The 20,934-nt window shown below is 39.1% G+C and overlaps 1 protein-coding gene across 2 annotated transcripts in view; it reads right to left on the bottom strand.

Annotated features, from left to right (window-relative positions):
* The window catches only part of slc6a17 (solute carrier family 6 member 17), a 51,330-nt gene extending 31,943 nt beyond the window's left edge, over positions 1-19,387 (bottom strand). The window contains exons 1-3 of one of the 2 annotated variants that reach the window (XM_031896867.1): positions 19,297-19,387; positions 3,972-4,357; positions 626-783 (exon numbers count right to left, since the gene is read on the bottom strand). In XM_031896867.1, the coding sequence (XP_031752727.1) occupies positions 626-783; positions 3,972-4,254 (441 nt within the window). In that variant the 5' untranslated portion in view covers positions 4,255-4,357; positions 19,297-19,387. Of the gene's footprint in view, positions 1-625; positions 784-3,971; positions 4,358-19,052; positions 19,198-19,296 lie in introns of those variants that run through there. The other variant, XM_002932985.5, reaches the window with a different exon arrangement.
* Positions 19,388-20,934: the final 1,547 nt, after the last annotated feature.

Here is a 20,934-nt window from a genome sequence, read left to right as displayed (position 1 = left end):
ATGACTCTCTCTTACATGGAGCTATTATGCCTTACTTTTTACTACTTTATCTTGTTACTGCCTACCTTTAATTGTAAACACTTGTAAGCAAGGACCTTTAATACTATTTCTATTCTGTAGTGCATATTTGTCATACTATTGGTAGAGCCCTGTAAAGTGCTCCTCTATATAAATAAATGATGATGACATCTCCATCCTTTACCTCACTGACCTCACTGAGGCAATAACCCCACCCCTATATTTTGTGCTCAGTGCTCCAAGCTGCCCCTTCAGGTTCAGTCACTGCAAAAGGAAACCTACCTGATGCTCTCACCTTTAAAGTGGCTGGCTTTTGCTCCATGCTACACCCTTTGCTCATATAAGAAACTTTTCTGTCTCTCTATTCTTCTTAGTGTGAATCATATGCATAAAGATGACCAGAAGCTTCATAAATCTCTGCATAAGCTATTCAGTTTAATAAAGTAATTACAAAGCATTACAACCATGTATTTAAATATAATGTTGGCATAACCAATGCATAAAAGTTCAACTTACGAGAAGAGAGTAACCTAAAAAGAAGGATTCACAACCTATAGCGCTACAGATATGCTCCAGAATACATAATTGCAGAGAAGACAATACTAACCACACAGCTGGCATATCCAATTCCCCCTAATCGGGGACAAATGTAATTCCATACTCCAATGCTCCCTCTGCGAATTCTCTGTCCAACCGCCAATTCAAGGAAGAAGAGAGGGATGCCGATTATAATAAGTAAGATAAGGTAGGGAACCATATAAGCACCTGTAAAGATAAGGTGTGAGTTAATTGCGAAAACAAAGTCATGTTAGGGCTCATCTATCAAAAAAGAGCTAGGCGCAGAGTGCTCAATATTGGCACAATTCTGTGTTTTTCTTTTTATGGATAATGCAGCAATTTTCCCAGATCTCCTACATAAGAATGTGGTGCCTGCATATAGAGTGCAATGCAACTCACACTTTACTAATCTGGGCACAAATTTACATCCACTATATAATAAACTATGTGCATGTTGTTGTAACAGTTTTTATTAAACCAAAATGTGCATAAATGGTGTCATTTCCGGCTCCCAAATGTGCACAGCATCAATGATGACACAAATGCAAACGTTACTATGTACAAGTCCTTTGCATACTAAGGTGCAGTACACTTAGAAAATCACAGTTCCTTATGGCAGGTGTATATCCCAAGGCTCAACTCATCAAATCAGGCTGCACTGGTGTATTGGCATTAGGCTCAAGTTGTATGGAGCAAGTAAAGACTCAAGTAAATGTAATTTTTAATATAAAGTATAGTTTTGCGTTTACACTTGCATTTAATAATGGGCCACACAGTGTTCATCTAGTCTCACAACTGAAAAGTAATAAAAAATTCAAATAAATGTAATTTCAAAATACTTCTCCATATTTTGTTGCTACATGCTGGGGATTAAAATGGATTTTACTGAGAGTCTTACCATTTGATTTACACAACATAATTAACACTTTTATACTAAAATTTATTTTTTTTAGGGACACAAAAGTTAATTAAATAAAAAAAGCATACATTTGCTGGCTGCAAAAGTATTCACACCCATTAATCAACACCTGATAGAGCCACCTTTGGCTGCGACTAGCTTCACACATCTGGGAACTGCAATTTCTGCCAACTCATGGCAAAATTGCTCAAGTTAAAGGAGAAGGAAAGGCTAAGTCACTTGGGGTGCCAAAATGTTAGGCACCACCAAGTAACTTTAATTGCTTATCTTTTACCACAGGCTGGTGCCCCTATTAGGAGAAAACCGCACCAGCTGGTGTACCTGCAGCGAGTGCTCCCTTCTTCCTTCTATCGGCAAAATCACTGGGCCAGCGCATGCGCAGTAGAGTGAAAAGCCAACCCCCAAAGTGACTTTCCTTCTCCTTTAAAAGATCAGATCATCACTGATAACTTGAGCAATTTTGCAAAGTCTTGACACAGATTCTCAGATTGATTAATGTGAATTCTTCCCTTACCAGTACCCTGAGACAGCCTATCCAATACCGGTTCCCTTATACCTAACCTACCTTACAGGTGTGTGGAGGGACTGCATTGCTAGGAAGAAAATGCAATTGGGCTCTCTGCACTAAAAGAGCTGAAATTTTGCTTTTAAAAAATGGAATTTCGGTTACCAGGAGCAGAGGTTTTGCTCCCCCCTCACCTGCCCAACTTGTCTCATTCTTTTTTTAAATGCTTTTATTTTCCTTTTTTCAAACAAACAAAACAAGGTGTAAGAAGAGGGGAAAAGAGAGAAAAAGAGGGGGTGAAAGAGAAGAGAAAAAGTGGTAGAGAGTTTACATATTTTGCTCGCATTGAAGTTGGTGAAACATGGGGACTTAGCATGGTGGGTCAGGAGTGTCTCCTGTGCTAGGCAGGGGGTCCCCCTCAATGTCCAGCCATGGTTGCCATATTTTAACTTGTCTCATTCTTAACTTGCCTTATAGCAGGAGGGCTCTGTTCATTAGGAACAGAGCCCTCCATTCCAAGAAATTGAGGTTCTTGGTTTTTAATCACTCCAATTTTGCTTTGACTGTGTCTGGGGGATCATTGTCCACCCCCGTCTAAAGTCTCTTTCAAACTGAAACAGACTTTTCTCTAGATTTGCCATGTTTTTCACACTTTCGATCTTGTTCCCAGATCATGTTTATAAAATTATCCCCACAAAATGACACTACCACCCCCTTCTGTGTGTGAATGGTATTTTTAGGGTGATGGGCAGTGCTGGCTTAACACCACATATACGGTTTTTTGTTAAAAAGAAAATTACTTTTTGGTCACTTCAGAGCAAAAAAAGCTTTTCCCATGTATTTGCTGTGTCTCTCATATGTCTTTTAACAAACAACAAACGACCTCTGATATATTTTTTTTCAGCAATGGCATTTGCCTTGCCTCTCTTCCATAAAGACCAGGTTTGAGGAACATCTGTGTTATGGTTGTCCCTTGGATGGGTTTTCCCATCTTAAATAAAGATCTCTCTAGTTCCTTCAGAGTTGCCACTGAAAAATTGCCTACTTACCTGGTCACTGAGCTTTGGTGGATGTCCTTCTTTAGTCAGAGTGTGAATTGTGCCATATTGTTTCCACTTTTTATATACAATGCCTTATCTAAAAACCTGTTATCCAGAAAGCTGCATGAATCCATATTGGTGGCACAGCAATTCTATTGTATTCATTTAATGTTTAAATGTTTTTAAGCAGATTTAAGGTATAGTGATCCAAATTATGGAAAGATCCATTAGTTGTGACCCTAGGTTATAACCATTCTGCATAATAGATCCTATACCTGTAATGGTTTCAATGCGATGTTTATAATTTGGGATTTTTTTTAAATATTCCCAGCATTGAAAAAGGAGGCATGAGTGACACTGGACTGCAGGTGATTACTAAGGATTAGAGATAAAACAGCAAGGTTCTGTGATAGAAAATGACAGAACATGTTCTGACAAAATTAGACCAACATATGGACATAAAGTATTCATAATTAATCCTTTAAATATTTACGAGGTAATGATCTTTAGCCGGTATGATTTTAGGTTGTAAGTAACTGTGGACATTAATGGAAGCAAGTTCAACATTAGTTGTACATGCAGGTAGAATTATACCTCAATCAAATAGCAGATTCTAATACATTTAAACTGCATTAATTAATTATCTGAGCTCTATACTAATAATCAACAGAAATACTGAAATTAATCAATGAACAGCAGCATTAATCACCATTTCAGTACAGCTAATGCATGCTTAGCAAGGTAAAGTTTTTATATTTATTAACACTGGCACCTGGAAAAGTTATGTTAGACTAAACAGAGCTTGTTACGTTTAATATTACTGTATAAAAAAAATATTAAATGTAACAATGTAACATGAAACAATATAAATAATTAATGTAACAATGTAAAATTAAAGTAATATTAAATGTACAATACATCTTCCACTTACCTCCTCCATTTTTCTGACAAAGGTATGGAAACCGCCATACATTGCCTAGGCCTACAGAGTATCCAATTTGTGCAAGAATGTATTGTAATTTGTTGTTCCATGCTGGCCTGTCTTCAAGTTCTGAGCTGTCTTCCAGCTGTTTTGGCTGACTGTCTTGGCTTGAAACATTCAAAGCACTTGCTTTGTGATCTATGGGTTCTTCATGAGCCAAGAGGTCAGCCACAGACTCTGTGACATGCTGATTGCAGTGCTCTCGCTGAGTAACTTTACTGTTTTTAGGCATTTGTAGGGTTTGCTGATTGGAAGACGCAAAAGATGGTGTCGGAAGTGAAGATAAATGCAGAGAAATTCCAAGCTACTTATTAAAGGGTATTAAGCAGTGTAACCTGAAAAAGAAAAATGTAAAAAGCCATTTTATTGCCTTTTTTATTCTCTCCACTGCTGTTTTCTGTGTGCAACCTTGAAATAGTATTTTTGTGTTGTTTACAAGCTTTGGATGTGTTATTACACAACAGCTCTGACTCAGTATGTAATTAAAGGTGTAAAGAAAACCTTAAAACTATATTTAGTTGATTAGTTAATCAGTTTAATTACAACAGTTAGGTACAACACTGCAACTAAGGAATGCTGACTGCAATGAGGACTCTTGCCAATTTCCATAATGAACATCACATCATAGCTTATTCTTCTCAATGTAGGTGCTTACTAAATATGTGTTAGTATATATTGTATTAATAATACACCTTTTGTGATATGACTTTATGTGATTGTATAAATACTACAAAGCTAGTAGTATATATTTCTGAATAGCAGTTTTTTCAAGTTTCTTGGAAAGGGAGGGGTTATATAATTTTGCATTTTAAAGATCCAATCAGATTGCTTTTTATTCCAATTTGTAATATTACATTAGTTTTACTGAAGACAACTATTCCTATAAAATAGGTATTCACATGAATCCCACATTCAGTTTGTGAATTAGGCAGAATCCAAACATTTGTGGAAGTATTCAGTTTTAGCTGAATCCTTGCTCCTCAACTGAACCAAATCCAAATCCCAGTTTTTCCTGTGCGCATAAGAAAAATTTACTGAAACTACAGTTGTACTACCTTGCCCTTGCTGGAACTTCTTTGTTCTCCCTATTCTGGCTTCAACAGTTCACCACACTGAAAGTGTGCCACAGTACAGCCTCATTGCACTGGTTAAATGTTACTCCATGTCAAGCCACAACGCAGCTAATCGGTTATAATAACCCTCATTCTCGGAGGGTTTTGTCAGAAACAGCAAATATTTACCTCAGCAGCTGCCAAAGAAGATTTATGAACCCGATAAGCTCCGGAGGCAAATAGAATTCCTGGTTATAATTTTTTTTAAGGTTTCCTAATACAAAAAGGCTGCACAGTATTGGAGGTGACGTATCACATAAGGTGTTTGTAAGGGGAGGTGAGAGACAACAAGGCTAATATCTCCTTTTGTGTGGCATGTCATTTAATAACCTGTATTAGCTATACAATAACTTAATATATATATATATATAACTAATACAGATCATAAAAAATTATATGCAAACAAAACTGTAACGCAAACCAATTCCACTAATACTAGTAATATATTCATCACTTTGCTTTCAAGTTTGCAACACCAGCCTTGTCATCTTGAGCACTTTTTATTATTGTTAATACGTAATATTATTAACAATAATAAAGTTGCAAACAAAGTGATCATGTTACTAGTATTAGTGGCATTGGTTGGGGGTTACAATTTCCTTTTTTAAGATTAACTCTTTACTAGCCTTTCCTTCTCCTTTAAAGGAACAGGAATTACAGACACAAGAAATATTTTTTCAGAGAAGTCAGTGCAGCGTTTCTGTGAGTGCTTATGGCTGTATTTACATAGACCTTTCTGATAAAGCTTACTTAGTTTTTACCTTTCTTTCTCTTTTAAGTTACTTTATCACAGGATCATTGTTGTTGTTATTGACTCTTGTTTGTGGTATGGCAACTGATGGGTCTTACTCACTGAATAAATGACGCTGATGTGCATATGAAAAAAACCGTAGTGTGTGGTTTGGTTAATACATAATAAATAACCCCTAAAAGGTCTTAAATCTAACTTCCAGTTTGCAATAAATAATAACCCCTTGGCAATGCACATGGTAGCCGGTCAGATACAGATACTCTCTTCATTTTATTTTATAGGTATATAATTACATTTCATTTTATTGTGCTAGGACTAATATTGTATTTCTAACATTTAATTATGCTTTTATTAGAACTTCAACTCAATATGGGATGTACCATCTGTGTGAATTGTAGACTTTTTGAACCTTGTTCAACTTTTCAATTAATAAAAGCAGCAGTACCACATTGGATATAGCTCTTAGTACAAGTTGATCCAGGGACTGGTTCGATTGCCATCTTGGAGTCAGGAATCAAGGAGTCAAGGAATTTTTTCCCCTCTAAGACAAATTGGAGAGGCTTCAGATGGGGTTTTTTGCTTTCCTCTGGATCAACTAGCAGTTAGGCAGGCTATTGTCTTCATCTGTTTTTTTTACCCTGAATCTTCACTGCCTGCCCTTTACCTGACTCTGACGGTGCCTCTGCCTGACCCCTTTTGTACCCCGTTATTGTAATAACCTTGGAAGTATATAGAATCCCTGTCTTCCCTGCAGAAGAAAGTCCGTGGCCCCAAAAGGGCATCGATAAAACCTGGAGTTGCCAGGGCTCTTCTATTTCACCTAAAAGATTGTTACATTCAGTCTTCGGACTTCCTCATATTACAGTCCGTAACAGAATGACTGCTTGCATCACAACGAGCCAGCAAATGTGTAGGGTTAGAGAATACAAGAGCCAGATGGGTCTTGACAGATGTATGTTTTTTTTTTATAGGCGTATAAATGATAGTGGACCAATTAACTTTTAATTAAGAAACTGATTGTATAAGCTTCTAGGTTGAGCCCTATCAGATAAAAATCCGTAAGACTTGTTGATTTGCTGGGCTTAATTAGAAATTGAGCTTTTTAAAATTAGGTATTTCTGTGTGGAGATAAAGGTATATGGCAAATCATTTGATCCAAGCAGAATCATAGTATTTACATTGTTAGAATTGGGCAAATATGTGCATGGCAGGCAGTTTATGAGATAACTTTGGAATTATCGGTCAACCATGTTTTCAGTTTTGACTAATAGGAGTTGTAGTACAGGGGTTATCCAATGTTACCCCAGATGTTTAATGACTTACAATAAATATCTATAATACAGCACATCAGATCTAAAGGTTTAGGAAAGTAAGATCAGCATATTTTGGAACAGTTACTAAATAATCAAGATATCCAATGTCCTATGAGCTGCATATATTGCTCCACTGTAAATACAGGTATGGTTATGTAGCATACAATTTTAAGAAAGACCAGGCTTTAGTGAACAGATACTGTACCAGAAACGGGTGCAAAACTCACAAAACATCTCACACAAGCATTACTACCACACAGCAGACCCCAAAGCGTCTTCTTTGCTGTGGTGACAGGTAACAGTCAGCAAGAGGTTGGGGGGGGGGAGCATCTGAGGGTGTGCACCTTATTGCACAAGTCAGTATTTGGGGTTGGAGGCCTCCTCAGATTTTTGGCATAAAAGGAAAGTTTCTACCTAGCTATAGCTATTTCCCATAAATGTGTGCCAAGAATTCTAGAATGCTTAATGTTTGGGAACATGAATGTCATGCCTAAAGAAGGCTTTGTAATCATTATCATACAAGATAAAAATATTTAACCCCTGTCTTACATTTGTGTGTATGTTATTGCTGAATAGCAGTATATCAGAAGGTTTAATCAATTATCCTGAATTCTTCACATATATTTCAACACACAAACACATATACAGTAAATGTGTGTGTGCATGTAGAAAAACATGTCTTCTGAATTTGCTATTAAATGGCTTAAATAGTTATTAGCTAAAAATAACATACAAGGTAGAGATATTGCAATATTCATCTGCCTCGTGGTGGGTGGCCAGTTACCAGGGGTGGAAACCTAACTTTAAAGGGGACCGGTCTCCCACACATAAAAAGCTGTATAATAAAAGTCCTTTCCAAATTAAACATCAAACCCAAATTATTTTTTATTAAATCATCCATACCTGTTTTAATTGTATTTACAAAACTGAGATATCAATCACATATTGCCAGCCCCGCCTCTATGCCTGAGGCATAGAGGCCAAACAGGCAATATAAAAATGACATCTCAGAATTTTTGATTACCATTACTTTCCCTTTCCATTCCACACTTCCTAGATGTCACCTAGATAGGGAATACACAAGATTTTGGGGGTTATACAAAATTTACCTTAATAGTGTCCACAAAATGGCACTTGCCTGCTTACTGCCACTGTTACTTCCAAGGCAGAAGGAAACAAAATGTAAAAAAATATATATAGTTTCAGTGAAGTTCATTCTGCTCAACTACCATGACAGGAAAGGATTTGGAATTTTTTTCTAGGGTGACAGGTCCCCTTTAAAGGACATGTAAAGCATACATTTGCCTACAATGTATATCAGTTGGGCATGCCTTCCCCACCCAAATGGCATAATTTGTACTGCATATATCCCCTCCATTTGCCAGCACCATCACATCTTCCTAAAGCAAATAGCAGCTTTCACCTGGCCATTTTTCCTCTGATACATAATTGGATACATTTAAATCTGCAAACAGCATACACACACAGACCCTTATTCAGCATACATTTCTTCAGGAATACAGACTCACACAGGCAGAACTATCTCTGATAAAAGTTCTGCTTTGTTTGAGCTGAGCTCAGGAGAGTGGGTTAGGAGAAAAAAATTGAAGCAGACAGCTAGAGCTGAGTTTCTATGGGAACCAGCAATGCCATCTCTTTACTGGCTGCTAGACTGGGGGGCGTGTTTAGTAATCTGAGTTTAGAACAACTGAGCATGACCACAAGCCAACAGCCAAAGCAAATTCCTTAGGGAGGAGGCCGAGTGGGTTACAGGAGGAGAAAGAAATCTAAGTGATTAAGGAGATGTTGCAGCCTTACTATTAACCTCTGGACAACCAGAGTGGCAGGTATTGAAAGATTTCAAAAAGACTGTTCACTGATTAAATTTTTGTGTGTGGGGTTTACATGTCCTTTAAGAGCTCTTCTAGTGCAGAGAGCTAGCAATGCAGCCCCCCTTGACCGGCTTTGAAGGCTTTGAGTGGATGGCAAGGGGAGACATTGGAACGCAGCAGCAGCCCCTGAAATGTCCCTGCTTATTTTAATTGTGTAGCCTCTACAGGTCAAGTAGTTTTGTAATCCTAGGTCTACTGGGTATCAAAATGTTCAGAAAACCCCTGGCATTCATATTTAAGATGTTTCTATGTTAGGATATGAGGCTAGAAAGTGGGATTTTCAGAAATTTCATGATATCCATTAGAGTGCTGATTTTCCAAAAAAATGGTTTCCTGGGATTACTGTATTCTGATTACTTTTAGGCTTTTCAGTAAAATGCCAAAATTACTTTCCTTCTCCTTTAAAGGCATTAACAGTTCTGCCATCACAATACCTCACCACCTAAGCTGTTTAAAGTGAAAGTTCTATTCCACTAATCTAAAGGGTGGCCTCTGGTGCACTGATCCTTTTTTCTGGGAAAAAAGGACATCCCCTGTCTATAACCCCCTCAAATGTACTTGTAAAGAGTAATCATGTCCTCTCGCAAGCACCTTTTTTTCCAGAGAAAACAACCCCAGCCTTGACAGTTTATCCTCATAGTTAAAATTTTCACAAATATTTGGGTTTTATAAGGCCAGGTGCAGCTTTTACCACACAAAAAAACAGGAAATGTTTTGATTTTGAAGTAACTACCAGTAAAATTGAATTACTTTGGTAATCATATGCATATTGGGCATTAAACTGTTTAGAAGACCCCTGGCATTCATAAACAATATCCTTGCATGTCTTACCTTTGTACTACAGGCATGGTTGGACTGGCCCAATGAGGCAAAGGAAGAAACAGGGTGTGCCTAGTTAGAGCGATTTTAATATAATACAATAAAAATCTTGTATTTCATTGACTTAAGAGTTTGTCAGATCTTAAAGGAATAGTAACACCACTATGTGCTTGCTAGGACACATTCCGAAGCGCACGCGTGCAAGTAAGACCAGGGAGTGGTGCACTGAGAGGTAAGAGTGCACGTTGGTCTCCTGGAACACTTTACAATAAACTTGCCTGTAGCAAGCAATGCCAGTCAGCACCTGCAAGTACAAACATGTTTTTGAGTTTTGCAACTTTACTTTGGCTATATGCTACCTGGATATATTTAAATATGGATATATTTAAATACATGGATATATTTAGATATGGATTAATACCAGTGGCATAACTATAGAGGGGGCAGTCACTGTGGCGTTGCAGGGGTGACCTGTGAAGCACACAAAATCAACAGTGACCAACAATTTTGCACAAGGCAAGGGTCACGGGAGATTTCATGCTATGGAGAGCGGTAAAAAGCATTTTGAAGGGGGCCCAGGCCCTTACTGTTAGATCACTGATATGTGTGCTCTGGAATGTTTACTTGGGACTTGTGAAACCTAACAGATGTAGTGGCTACTACCTCATAAAAATTGTGAAAAGAAGGGCTGAACTTCATGGTGCTATTTATAGTACTGAAGACACAGTCACAGAATGTTTATACTGTCTGGTCTTCCACTGGTGTAAGGGGAAAATAAGCAAAGGTTAACAAAAGTGAAAGGAGATGCATGATTTGGATAATTATTTGTCAACAACATAAAATTGTGGTGCAGATGCAAATTGGAAATTATTTGTATCTAGTGGGAAAAAAATACTTTGAATTTTACCAAGACAAAAGACAGAATGTGCATTTTCTTGCCGCATACCTCTAAATTTCCAAATATAGACCAAATGTATTTCATTAACATATCTGTAAAATGAGTTCATGAACTTCTAGATGTGATTAAAACTTCTAGATGAGATTTATGTTGCAGGTAGGATACAGCCAAAACAAAGTGGCATGTAGCACCTTGTCTCTTTCCTTTGGCTATATCCTACCTGCAACAGGAGAGGCTTGTAGGCAATATACAGCAACAAGAGCTAGCATTTCTGTCATTTCTTTGATTCCTATTAAAGAAAAGTTGCAAAATGCTTTGTGTTTTGGTAGTCTGTGGGTTTCTTTCTGTGTAAGTCATATTATGGTAATCAGATGCTGCTGAGTGCTCTTTTGTTAGTTTATAGATTTAAATATTACATTTCATGAAAGAACTCACTGCACTGTGCAAAGCAAATGACCAAAGGCTGGTGACATCACCAGATTCCTTAACCATTCATTTTGCTTTGCTGTCTATAATATGAAGAAAAACTGATAAGCAAGCCCAGCAAGTGAAATGGCTGCTAAATGTAATCACTTGGATATTATGGTGGTGGTGGAGTGAAACCTACAGAGCAAAATAATTTTGTAAGTGTATATATATATATATATAAGTATCTGCAGGTCTCCATCATGTGTTCGGGACTCTTCTCCAGTAAGAAGCCTCTGAGCACAGCCATTGCCTTTATGTCTCATAAACATTTTACTACAATTTATGTACACTACTATGGAATTTGCAGTTCAATACTAGAACTGCATAACTTGAATTTGGTTAAATCAATCTCTCATAAAATCTTATAACCCTTTCCTTCTCCTTTAAACTAAATATTAGTATGTCATAGAATGTCCTAATCATAGCATAATTTAAATGAGAATCAGTGACTAATGCAGCCAAACACACAATGGTCTGTGAGGATACAACATTATTATTACATTTTATAACTGATAGTTCTATTCAGGTTCTCTCTCAGCTGCCTGGTTCCTATGGTAAACTGAACCCAGAAATCTGCTAAACCAAATCTGCTAACCAAATATCTGCTAAAATTCCAAAATTTAAATCTGCTAAATAAAATAAATTTAAATAACTTAAGCACATAAAATAAAAAATGACAACCAGAGCAGTCTTCTTTAAAATTACTTGATATTGGTAAAATGTTTATTTGGAACATAATACTTTTTTGGAATGGCTGGATTTAAGTTAAATTCCTGTTTAAACATGAAAATATTCTAGTAAAAAGTACAGATATAATTAATTCCACAGATTGCGAGGAAACCATGATAGTCTGTCTGTTTGCTCACTCTAACCAGTTCTCCACCCCTCTTAGACAGTGTAATGCAACACCCTCTTAATTTTGTTCCTCTGTAATCGATTTTGGGACATAGAACAACGTGAGGGTGGGTTTGCATTACGCTGTGAGTCTGAAAGGGGTAGGGAACTGGATCATGAGAGCCCCCAGACAATCTTGGTTTTCATTTTTCAATTTCAATTTTTTAATTTTACTCTACTGTGCATATATATATATACACTAGGTTTCACCTCAAAATCACATTTGACCTTTCCTCACTCATGAGAATGCCAAAATTCTCATCCACGTCCTTGTCATATCTCACTTAGACTACTGCAACTCACTGATCTGTGGGCTTCCCCTGTCTAAACTGACACAACTCCAATCCATCATGAACTGTGCCGCCAGACTCATACACCTCTCCTCCCGCTACACAAGTGCCGCCCCTCTCTGCCAATCCTTGCACTGGCTACCTGTCACATACAGGATTTAGTTCAAAATTCTTGTACTCACCTTCAAAGCACTTACTGGTGCTGTACCACTCTATTTAACCACCCAAATCCCCAAGTACAACCCCAGACGTAACCTCCTCTGTACTCATGACCTCCTTCTCTCCTCCTCACTCATCGCCCCCTCTAACTCCCGCATCCACGACTTCTCAGGCGCTGCACCCATCCTCTGGAATGCTCTTCCCCATCCCATTAGACACTGCCAGAGCCTCCAAGTCTTTAAACGGTCTCTTAAAACTCTTAAACCTTTTCATTCAAGCCTATAACCTAAACCCTCAGAAATGCGATTACCCACTGAGCACCCCTAATCTTCCCTCATGCACTCACTAACCACTGGTTCTCACCTCCCACTAGCAGATGTCTTCACAGACATTTTTAAGCTTTCCCTGCTCCAGTCTGCTGTCCCAACATGTTTTAAGAGGACCACCATCATCCCGGTCCCTAAGAAAATGAATGTGAGCTGCCTAAATGACTATCGCCCAGTAGCACTCACCTCCATTGCCATGAAGTGCTTTGAGCGTATAGTCAAGGCTCACATCACATCTTTACTCCCTGCTTTACTTGATCCACTCCAGTTTGCCTACAGGTCAAATAGATCTATAGCTGATGCAATAGCAATTGCACTTCACACTGCCCTCTCCCACCTGGACCAGAGAAACCCATACGTGCGGATGCTGTTCATTGACTACCGCTCCGCTTTCAACACCATCGTACCATCCACACTTGTCATGAAACTCCGTGACCTGAACATCGGTTCCTCCCTGTGCAGCTGGATCCTGGACTTCCTGACAAACAGACCTCAGGTGGTACGGATTGGCAACATCACCTCATCCACAAAGACACTTAGCACCGGTGCCCCCCAGGGATGTGTGCTCAGCCCCCTGCTGTACACCCTGTTCATCCACGACTGTACAGCAACACACAGCTCCAATACTATCATCAAATTTGCAGACAACACCACCTTTATCGGCTGCATTTCTAATGGAGATGAGTCGGCATACAGGGCAGAGGTGAGAGCCATGACATCATGGTGCCGTGACAACAACCTGCTGCTCAACGTCGGCAAAACTAAGGAGCTCATTGTGGATTACAAGAGACTGCAGGGAGGAGGCCATACCTCCATTCACATTGAGGGAGCAGAGGTGGAGAGAGTCAGCTGCTTCAGATTCCTGGGCATCAATATCAGTGAGGATCTGAGTTGGTCCCACCACGTTGGTGAGATCACAAAAGCTGCAAGAAAGCGGGTTCTTCTTTCTGAGAAGAACCACCTGAGAACCACTTTCTGAGAACTTTCTGAGAACCACCTGAGGAGGTTCGGCATGGACCCCAGAATACTCACAAACTTCTATCGATGCACCATTGAGAGTATTCTGTCTGGCTGTATCACCACCTGGTATGGAAGCTGTAATGCTTTGGACCGCAAAGCTCTGCAGAGGGTGGTGAGCTCAGCACTGCGCATCACCAGGACTAAACTGCCAGCCATGCAGAACCTCTACAGACAACGCTGTAGGAGGAAGATGCAGCGGATCCTCTCTGACCCCAGCCACCCCAGCCACAGTCTTTTCACGCTTCTACCATCAAGTAGGCGGTACAGGAGCATCCAGACCCACACCAGCAGATACAGACACAGTTTCTACCCACAAGCCATCAGGCTTCTGAACTGCTGACATTCTGCACAAACCAATACACACTCCCCATAACTACTGGACTCTTCGCAGTGTCACTTTAAGCAAAGCCACTTTAAATCCTCACTGCACAATTTCAAATATTTCATTGCATTTTTTTATTGTAAATACTTGTACCTTTATTGCACACTTTTATTATATTTAATATTTGTATTTTTTTTTTTTTGTCTATGTAAAGTTGGGAGGAACACGGGTCAAAAAAATTTCATTACAGTAATGATGCTTCATTGTTATTTGTATATGACAATAAACTTGAAACTTGAACTTGAAACTCACTCCGCACTGTCACTTTACACACAAAATGAACTCTAACGCCATGCTAGTTACCCTGCCTTATGTCTCAGCCGCCCCCCTTTTTAGAATGCAAGCTCTTGCGATCAGTGCCCTCCCCATAGTGTCTCCAATCCTCATCCAAATGTAACTGTAAATCATTATTGTGAATCATTTATATGTACATGTTAACTGTTCTGTCTTTTGTACCCCTTTACTCTGTATATATATATATATAAATATATATATATAAAAATAATAATAATATATATTTATATAGCACCACAATTGTTTGCAGTTCTTTACAAGGTATGAACACAAAAAGCTTTCAATACACAGTTTGGATCAGGTCTCTGCCCCAAGCAGAAGGTAAGAAAATTTCAGTGTAGTGCTTTGCATCTGGCTAGTGCATTTTTCCCAAAAATGAGCACTGGCCTGGGGGCGGGAAGCAACTGCATTCAAAAAGGTGTGTAATAAAAAGGGGGTGGGTAACATAAAAGATAAGCTATGTGTTTGCAAGGGAATATTGTGCTGCAAAAAAGACCTGTATCAGTAATCTAATAATATGCAAGGGGAGCTCCTAAATCTTATTAAAGGTGATCTAGATTCAACAGGTTAATAAAATATTTTAGAACAACAATATTCACTTCAATATGTTTCACTCTGCTGTGTGTAGAGTGTGCACATTTTTTTTAAGACTGTGTGCTCTGTTCAGGGGTCTCTAGTCTAGAGAATTTTCAGTGTTTTCTGCAGAAAAAAAAGCCACAAGGAAAAAACAGTTTTTACATAAATTGCTCAGGTTTTCATTGCCATGCAATGTGGGGGCCAGATTGGAGCTTGGTAGCAGGGAAAAACTGCTGCACGGTGCTTCTGCCAAAAAGGTCCAGGGAAGAACACTTAGGGGCTGATTTACTAATCCACGAATCCGAATCCCGAATGGGAAAAAATCGGATTGGAAACGAACATTTTGCAACTTTTTCGTATTTTTGCGACTTTTTCGTAGCCATTACGACTTGCTCGTAAATTGTCGCGACTTTTTCGTATTGAGCGCTCAGAAACAGCAGGCAAACCTTTGCGACTTTGCATGATTTTGGAAGCCTCCCATAGGACTCAATGGCACTCTGCAGCTCCAACCTGGCCCAAGGAAAGTCACGATACTGAAGCTTGAATGAATGCAAAACTTTCGTACTTGGCGCGACGGCTACGAACAAGTCGCGACAATTTACGAGCAAGTCGTAATGGCTACGAAAAAGTCGCGACAATTTACGAGCAAGTCGTAATGGCTACGAACAAGTCGCAACAATTTATGAAAAAATCGCAAAATACCGATCATTACGGAAAAAACGCATTTGGATGCTTTTCGGACGTTCGTGGATTAGTAAATGTGCCCCTTAATGTGAACTACAATAAAATTTGGGAGCACCCCTTGCATGTAATCAGGAAAATTGGCTTCTCTAATGCAGAGTGCAATTACACTCTCTGCACTAACGTTGGGCTTCCACTCTCAACCTGCTTTGACCCAAAAGATGTAAGCCTCAGGGGGTGAGAGGGGGCTGTTCATTTATAACCTTTGCTTATTGTGGCCACTACTGCTATTCTTTATATAGTGTTTATATTGACTTTAATAAATGATGTCCTCAGAATGTTAATATTGTTCTCTAATCTCAATTTGTTATACCATACTTTCAGTGATAAACTGCCAGGCAATAAGCCTGGCAAAAAGGGCATTGGGAGAGCACAGACCATCAGTAAAATTAGGGAGTGCCCCTTGCATATTATTGGGTTACTGCTTCAAAAGAAAAGGATGTGTACCTGCGGAATAACTGCAAAGCAACTGCTTCATGGGCAATCGGGTAAGCTTAGGGTGGCCATTTGAGAGAAAAAACAATTAGGGCCATATTTATTAAAATGTGAGATTAGAGCACAGAAATTAACCCACTATCTATTCATTCCTATGGGATTTTTAGAAATGTATTTATCAAATGGTGAACCAACTGATATATTGTTTTTTAACAATATGTATTATAATTTAAGTTTGTTTACTTAAAAGTTTGATATTTAAGTTTACATTTCCTTTGTCATCCTTTTTCTTTTTGCTAACTCTCTAAACAATTAGTTTGATACATTAGTTGATACATTGCTTAACATCAGAAGCTTCAGCCATTACTAAGCATGCTCCTTTGCTTTTACTATACATTTTTACAATTGATGCTGACATCCCTCTGATACTGTCATGTAGTGTAGAAATAATGTTTCAAATTCTGACAGTTTAGAGACTAAGCATACTGGCATTCTGAGATGCTACTAGGAAATACAAAAGGGTGGATATTTCCATCGAAAATAGTTTTTTGCACAAGGAAATAAAATGTATTTCTAAGCAATTTTACAGTATACGGTAATTTAAAAAAATGTACAGTTTTAAAGTTATTTTTGAAGTGGGGAAACAAAATATCTGTCCCTTTCTGTGCTTTGCTCCTAACCACTGCAACAACTATAGCAGAAAGCAGTCCTTCAGGTCTGTATATCAGCTGCTTCTATTATTATTATTAACATTTATTTATAAAGCGCCAACATATTCCACAGCGCTGTACAATAAGTGGGTTTCATACATTGGACATACAGAGTAACATATAAAGCAATCGATAACCGATACAAGAGGTGTCTATTACATTGTTTCAGGACAGATACTGCTTGCAAGTGCTATTATTTTTACAAATACCATTAAAACCACCAAAATATTTGATCAATGTATATGGGAAAGCTGCTTAGAATTGCAGTTTCTTTTATTATGCACAATATAGTTTTATAGATCCTTTTGAATTTTAGGAAACTGGCCAAAAATAAAAAGCATATGAAAGAAGTTTAAATTTTTGGTGAACCATGCAAAAACAACTGAATTAAAAAAAAATATTGGGAAGGTGAATTGCTCCTTTTTAAAGCCTGGCTTTGACACTGAAGTACAGTATAATCAATACTCTATTTCATCCACAAAGCACAAAAAGCACTTGGATTTAACTCTGTTGACAAATGTAGGTCATGCAGCTTACAATGTCATGTAAGTAAGGCATTTGTGTATGTGAACTGTCTAAAAAAATATACTATGAAACCACTGTGAAACCACTTCATGTCTGTAACTGTTACCAAGCAACAAATAATTCACAGCTTTATTGCTCACATAAATTACTACAAAATAGGTTTACAGACACATGGGGCTATGTTTACTAAATAGATCTGCTGCCCTCTGCAAAGACAAATTAGACCTGGCCATGTGTAGCAGTTCAGTAACTACTATAATTGATTTGCTAAGTGCAGTGAAACTATGCTTGCAAGATTAAATCTACGATACATGACTTGAAGTCTAGACAGCACTTTACATTTGCTTTAAGCAGTAACTACTTTCAGTAATTCTTTCTCAACAAAAAATACAACTTTTATAGACTGGCTTATTTATGCAAAATGGAGTTAAATATATAAGTACTTGCACAAACTGTCCACTCATGCCTGTAAAAATAGAAACTAAGATTTTGCAAAAGTGCTGCAATATATCTATGAATACAGACTTCCATCCTCCAGGTGTCACCTCCAACTCCCAGCATCCCTAAACAGCCCCCTGCTGGCACATAAAGGTCAACTACCATGGAGGGACATAGGTAAACTATGCCTTCAGCTAAACATGTATTATATTATTATATACAGTATAATTATTATACAAAATTATATAGAAAAGTTCTATGCTAGTATACATTTAGATACATCTATCTAACTGGGTTTTACTTTGTGAACCATATTAATGACAACTGCCCCAGATAACAGGATCCACACCTGCCCAGCCCAACATACACAACCATTTGTATTTCTGAACGTCAGATTTCAGCAGAACACAACAATGGATATTGACAGATTATAATCACAAGACAAGATTCTGCAGAAGTCCTGATGCCAGGCTGCATTTTATGCGGCCCTGTGTGGCAAGAACACCAGCTGTGGGATTCAGCTATACAAGCAAATATATCTCTGCCCATAATACAAAACGTGTAGCCACTGTTTCACATACCCGGCAATGTAACACTCTGTAAATAGCCACAGGAATGAAATATTCATCATGTCTGAGGCAAATTTCAAGGTCACGCAGACAGTACGTGCAGCTAAGAGAGAAAGAGGTGCCCTCCCAAGTCCTTTGGCCTTCAGGTGACATCCCACCATCTGCTTGTCACCACCCCACATGCCCACCTTTACCAATCCGACAGACTGCACTGGCTGCACTCTCCTTACTGACAGCCATATATATACGTGATGCCATTCCTTCAATGTCACTCTGCTCCCTCAGAATTCAATAATACATTGTACCTCCTTTCCCACTATATTACTACAGTTATCAGCATAGAACATAAGTAAGAACCCAGACCCACACAGGTATCCTATAGGGCATGGCACTGCATCTAACGCCCCAGCAGCCTTACCCTCCGCATGTGATCCTGTCAGGACTGGATGCGCTCGGATTAGCACAGGTAGGAGGGACTGTGCTTTGGGCACAGAATTGGGAGGGACAGGGGACCCCGGATCCATTCACCGGGAGCCAGCGAGAGCCTCTCAGAGATGCGTACGTAAGCGTGACGTCAAAACCCAGGGGACCCTCCCGGCCCCCCACTCCCCTCCCGACCCCCCCCCCAGCGCTGTGCGGAGAGTATGGGAGGAGCGCATCACCTTTTTGCCGCCCGCATTTCTGGTTCGGATGGATGGTGCTGACGCAGAGCCTGAGTCACACGGAGATGCTTGTCACTTGTGAATGGGAAAGTGTGAACACAGCGAGTGGGGCGGAGTACGGGGGGGTGGGGAGGAAAGTCATGAGGAGAGTGTCTGACTTGGCGCACACAATTGCCCCATCAATATAAAATGCGTTGTCTCGTTGTAAAGCATGTGAGGGGCACGACATCGATTCATAGGGGGTGGCAGGAAAATGGGTTATTTAAATAAACATTGCACTACAATTGCGACTGAGAGGCAACATACACTGGCGCAGTACTAATGTTACATCAGGATTCAGTCAAGACCATTTGCAAATGAATAACCGGATTTAGTGGTTCTTGGCAGCCGCAATTGACAAAACTTCCTTTGCTTATTAGCTGCTATATTGTTGCGTTTATAGCGTTGGATTGATCTTTGTCCGTTGGTTCTTTCATAGTAGTTAAGAAAATGTATAATATCACACAAGTAAATGTTAGGGACCAGACATAGAGATCTAATTGTTGCCAAAGTAGCTGATCTTAGCCTGTTATGGCCACCCATGTGCTTGCTCCAACAGACAAGAAGACTGTACCAATAATCCCATGTAGCCCTACAGGATATTTAAACCTGTACAATTATTTGGTTGATTTTCTGTCAGCTATCTGTCCATTAGGGCCCATACACAGTCAGATAAGAGGCCCACTCCCACTGAAGCAGCCAAATTAGTTGTTCAAGTGACAGCGCCAGCTCAGGGGTCCTAGCTGCCTGAGGCAGCCAAGTTGATGCCACCTCATGTTTAGCTTTTCTGAGAGGGGGGGGGGGGGCTGCATCATAAGTGCAGAGAGTAATTTAATTTGAACAAACTATACATCCAGGGCTGGATTTGTGGAGAGGCCACAAAGGCCCGGGCCTAGTGCAGCGCAAACCTGGGGGCGGCATGCCGCTGCGCCGCACCAAAATCTTAAAATTTTTGTTCCCATACGGAGCAATGGGGACTTCTACAATACATAACTTACATAATATTTCTAATAATAAAAGCGTCATACTTTAATTTTGAACATCATATCAGGGGAAATTCACATAAATGGAGGTAATGTAATTGAAGTAAGACATTTTATTTAAATTATTAAAAAAGAACATCAAATTCATCAGTCATTTCATTTTCTGAATGTACATTTATGTGTCAAATTTTCATGCCAGGTACCACTTCAATCCACAAAAATCACAAGTCACAACTTGTTCTGTTACTCAAACTTTTTGACTTGAGAAAAATGTTTTCAGAAATTTCAACCAAACCCATGTTGTATGTTGTCATGACACTAATTGGTAACAATGCCTGGAGTGAATCATCATCCTAATGTTAGTTAGTAAGTTTAGTGCCATTTAACCATTTTTAAAGGCTACTGAGCAGTTAAATAAGATGCATGCAGCAAACTGAAACAGAAACAAGTGCAGCTATACAGCATTCATCTAATGTAGATGATAGTGATAATCAGGGTCAGACTGGGAGAAAACCCGGTGGGCCCCACCAAGCCAGCCCTGCTTCCTACCAGTTCCAGAGACCACAAGTTTACGGACGAAGGGGGAAGAAAAAGATACAGGCGGCCAGTGGATTAG

The sequence above is a fragment of the Xenopus tropicalis genome, chromosome 2 (genome assembly GCF_000004195.4).
Source record: "Xenopus tropicalis strain Nigerian chromosome 2, UCB_Xtro_10.0, whole genome shotgun sequence".
In the NCBI taxonomy this organism is placed as follows: Eukaryota; Metazoa; Chordata; class Amphibia; order Anura; family Pipidae; genus Xenopus; species Xenopus tropicalis.
The sequence above is the reverse complement of the archived record's forward strand: the minus strand, read 5'-3'. Positions and strand labels throughout refer to the sequence as shown.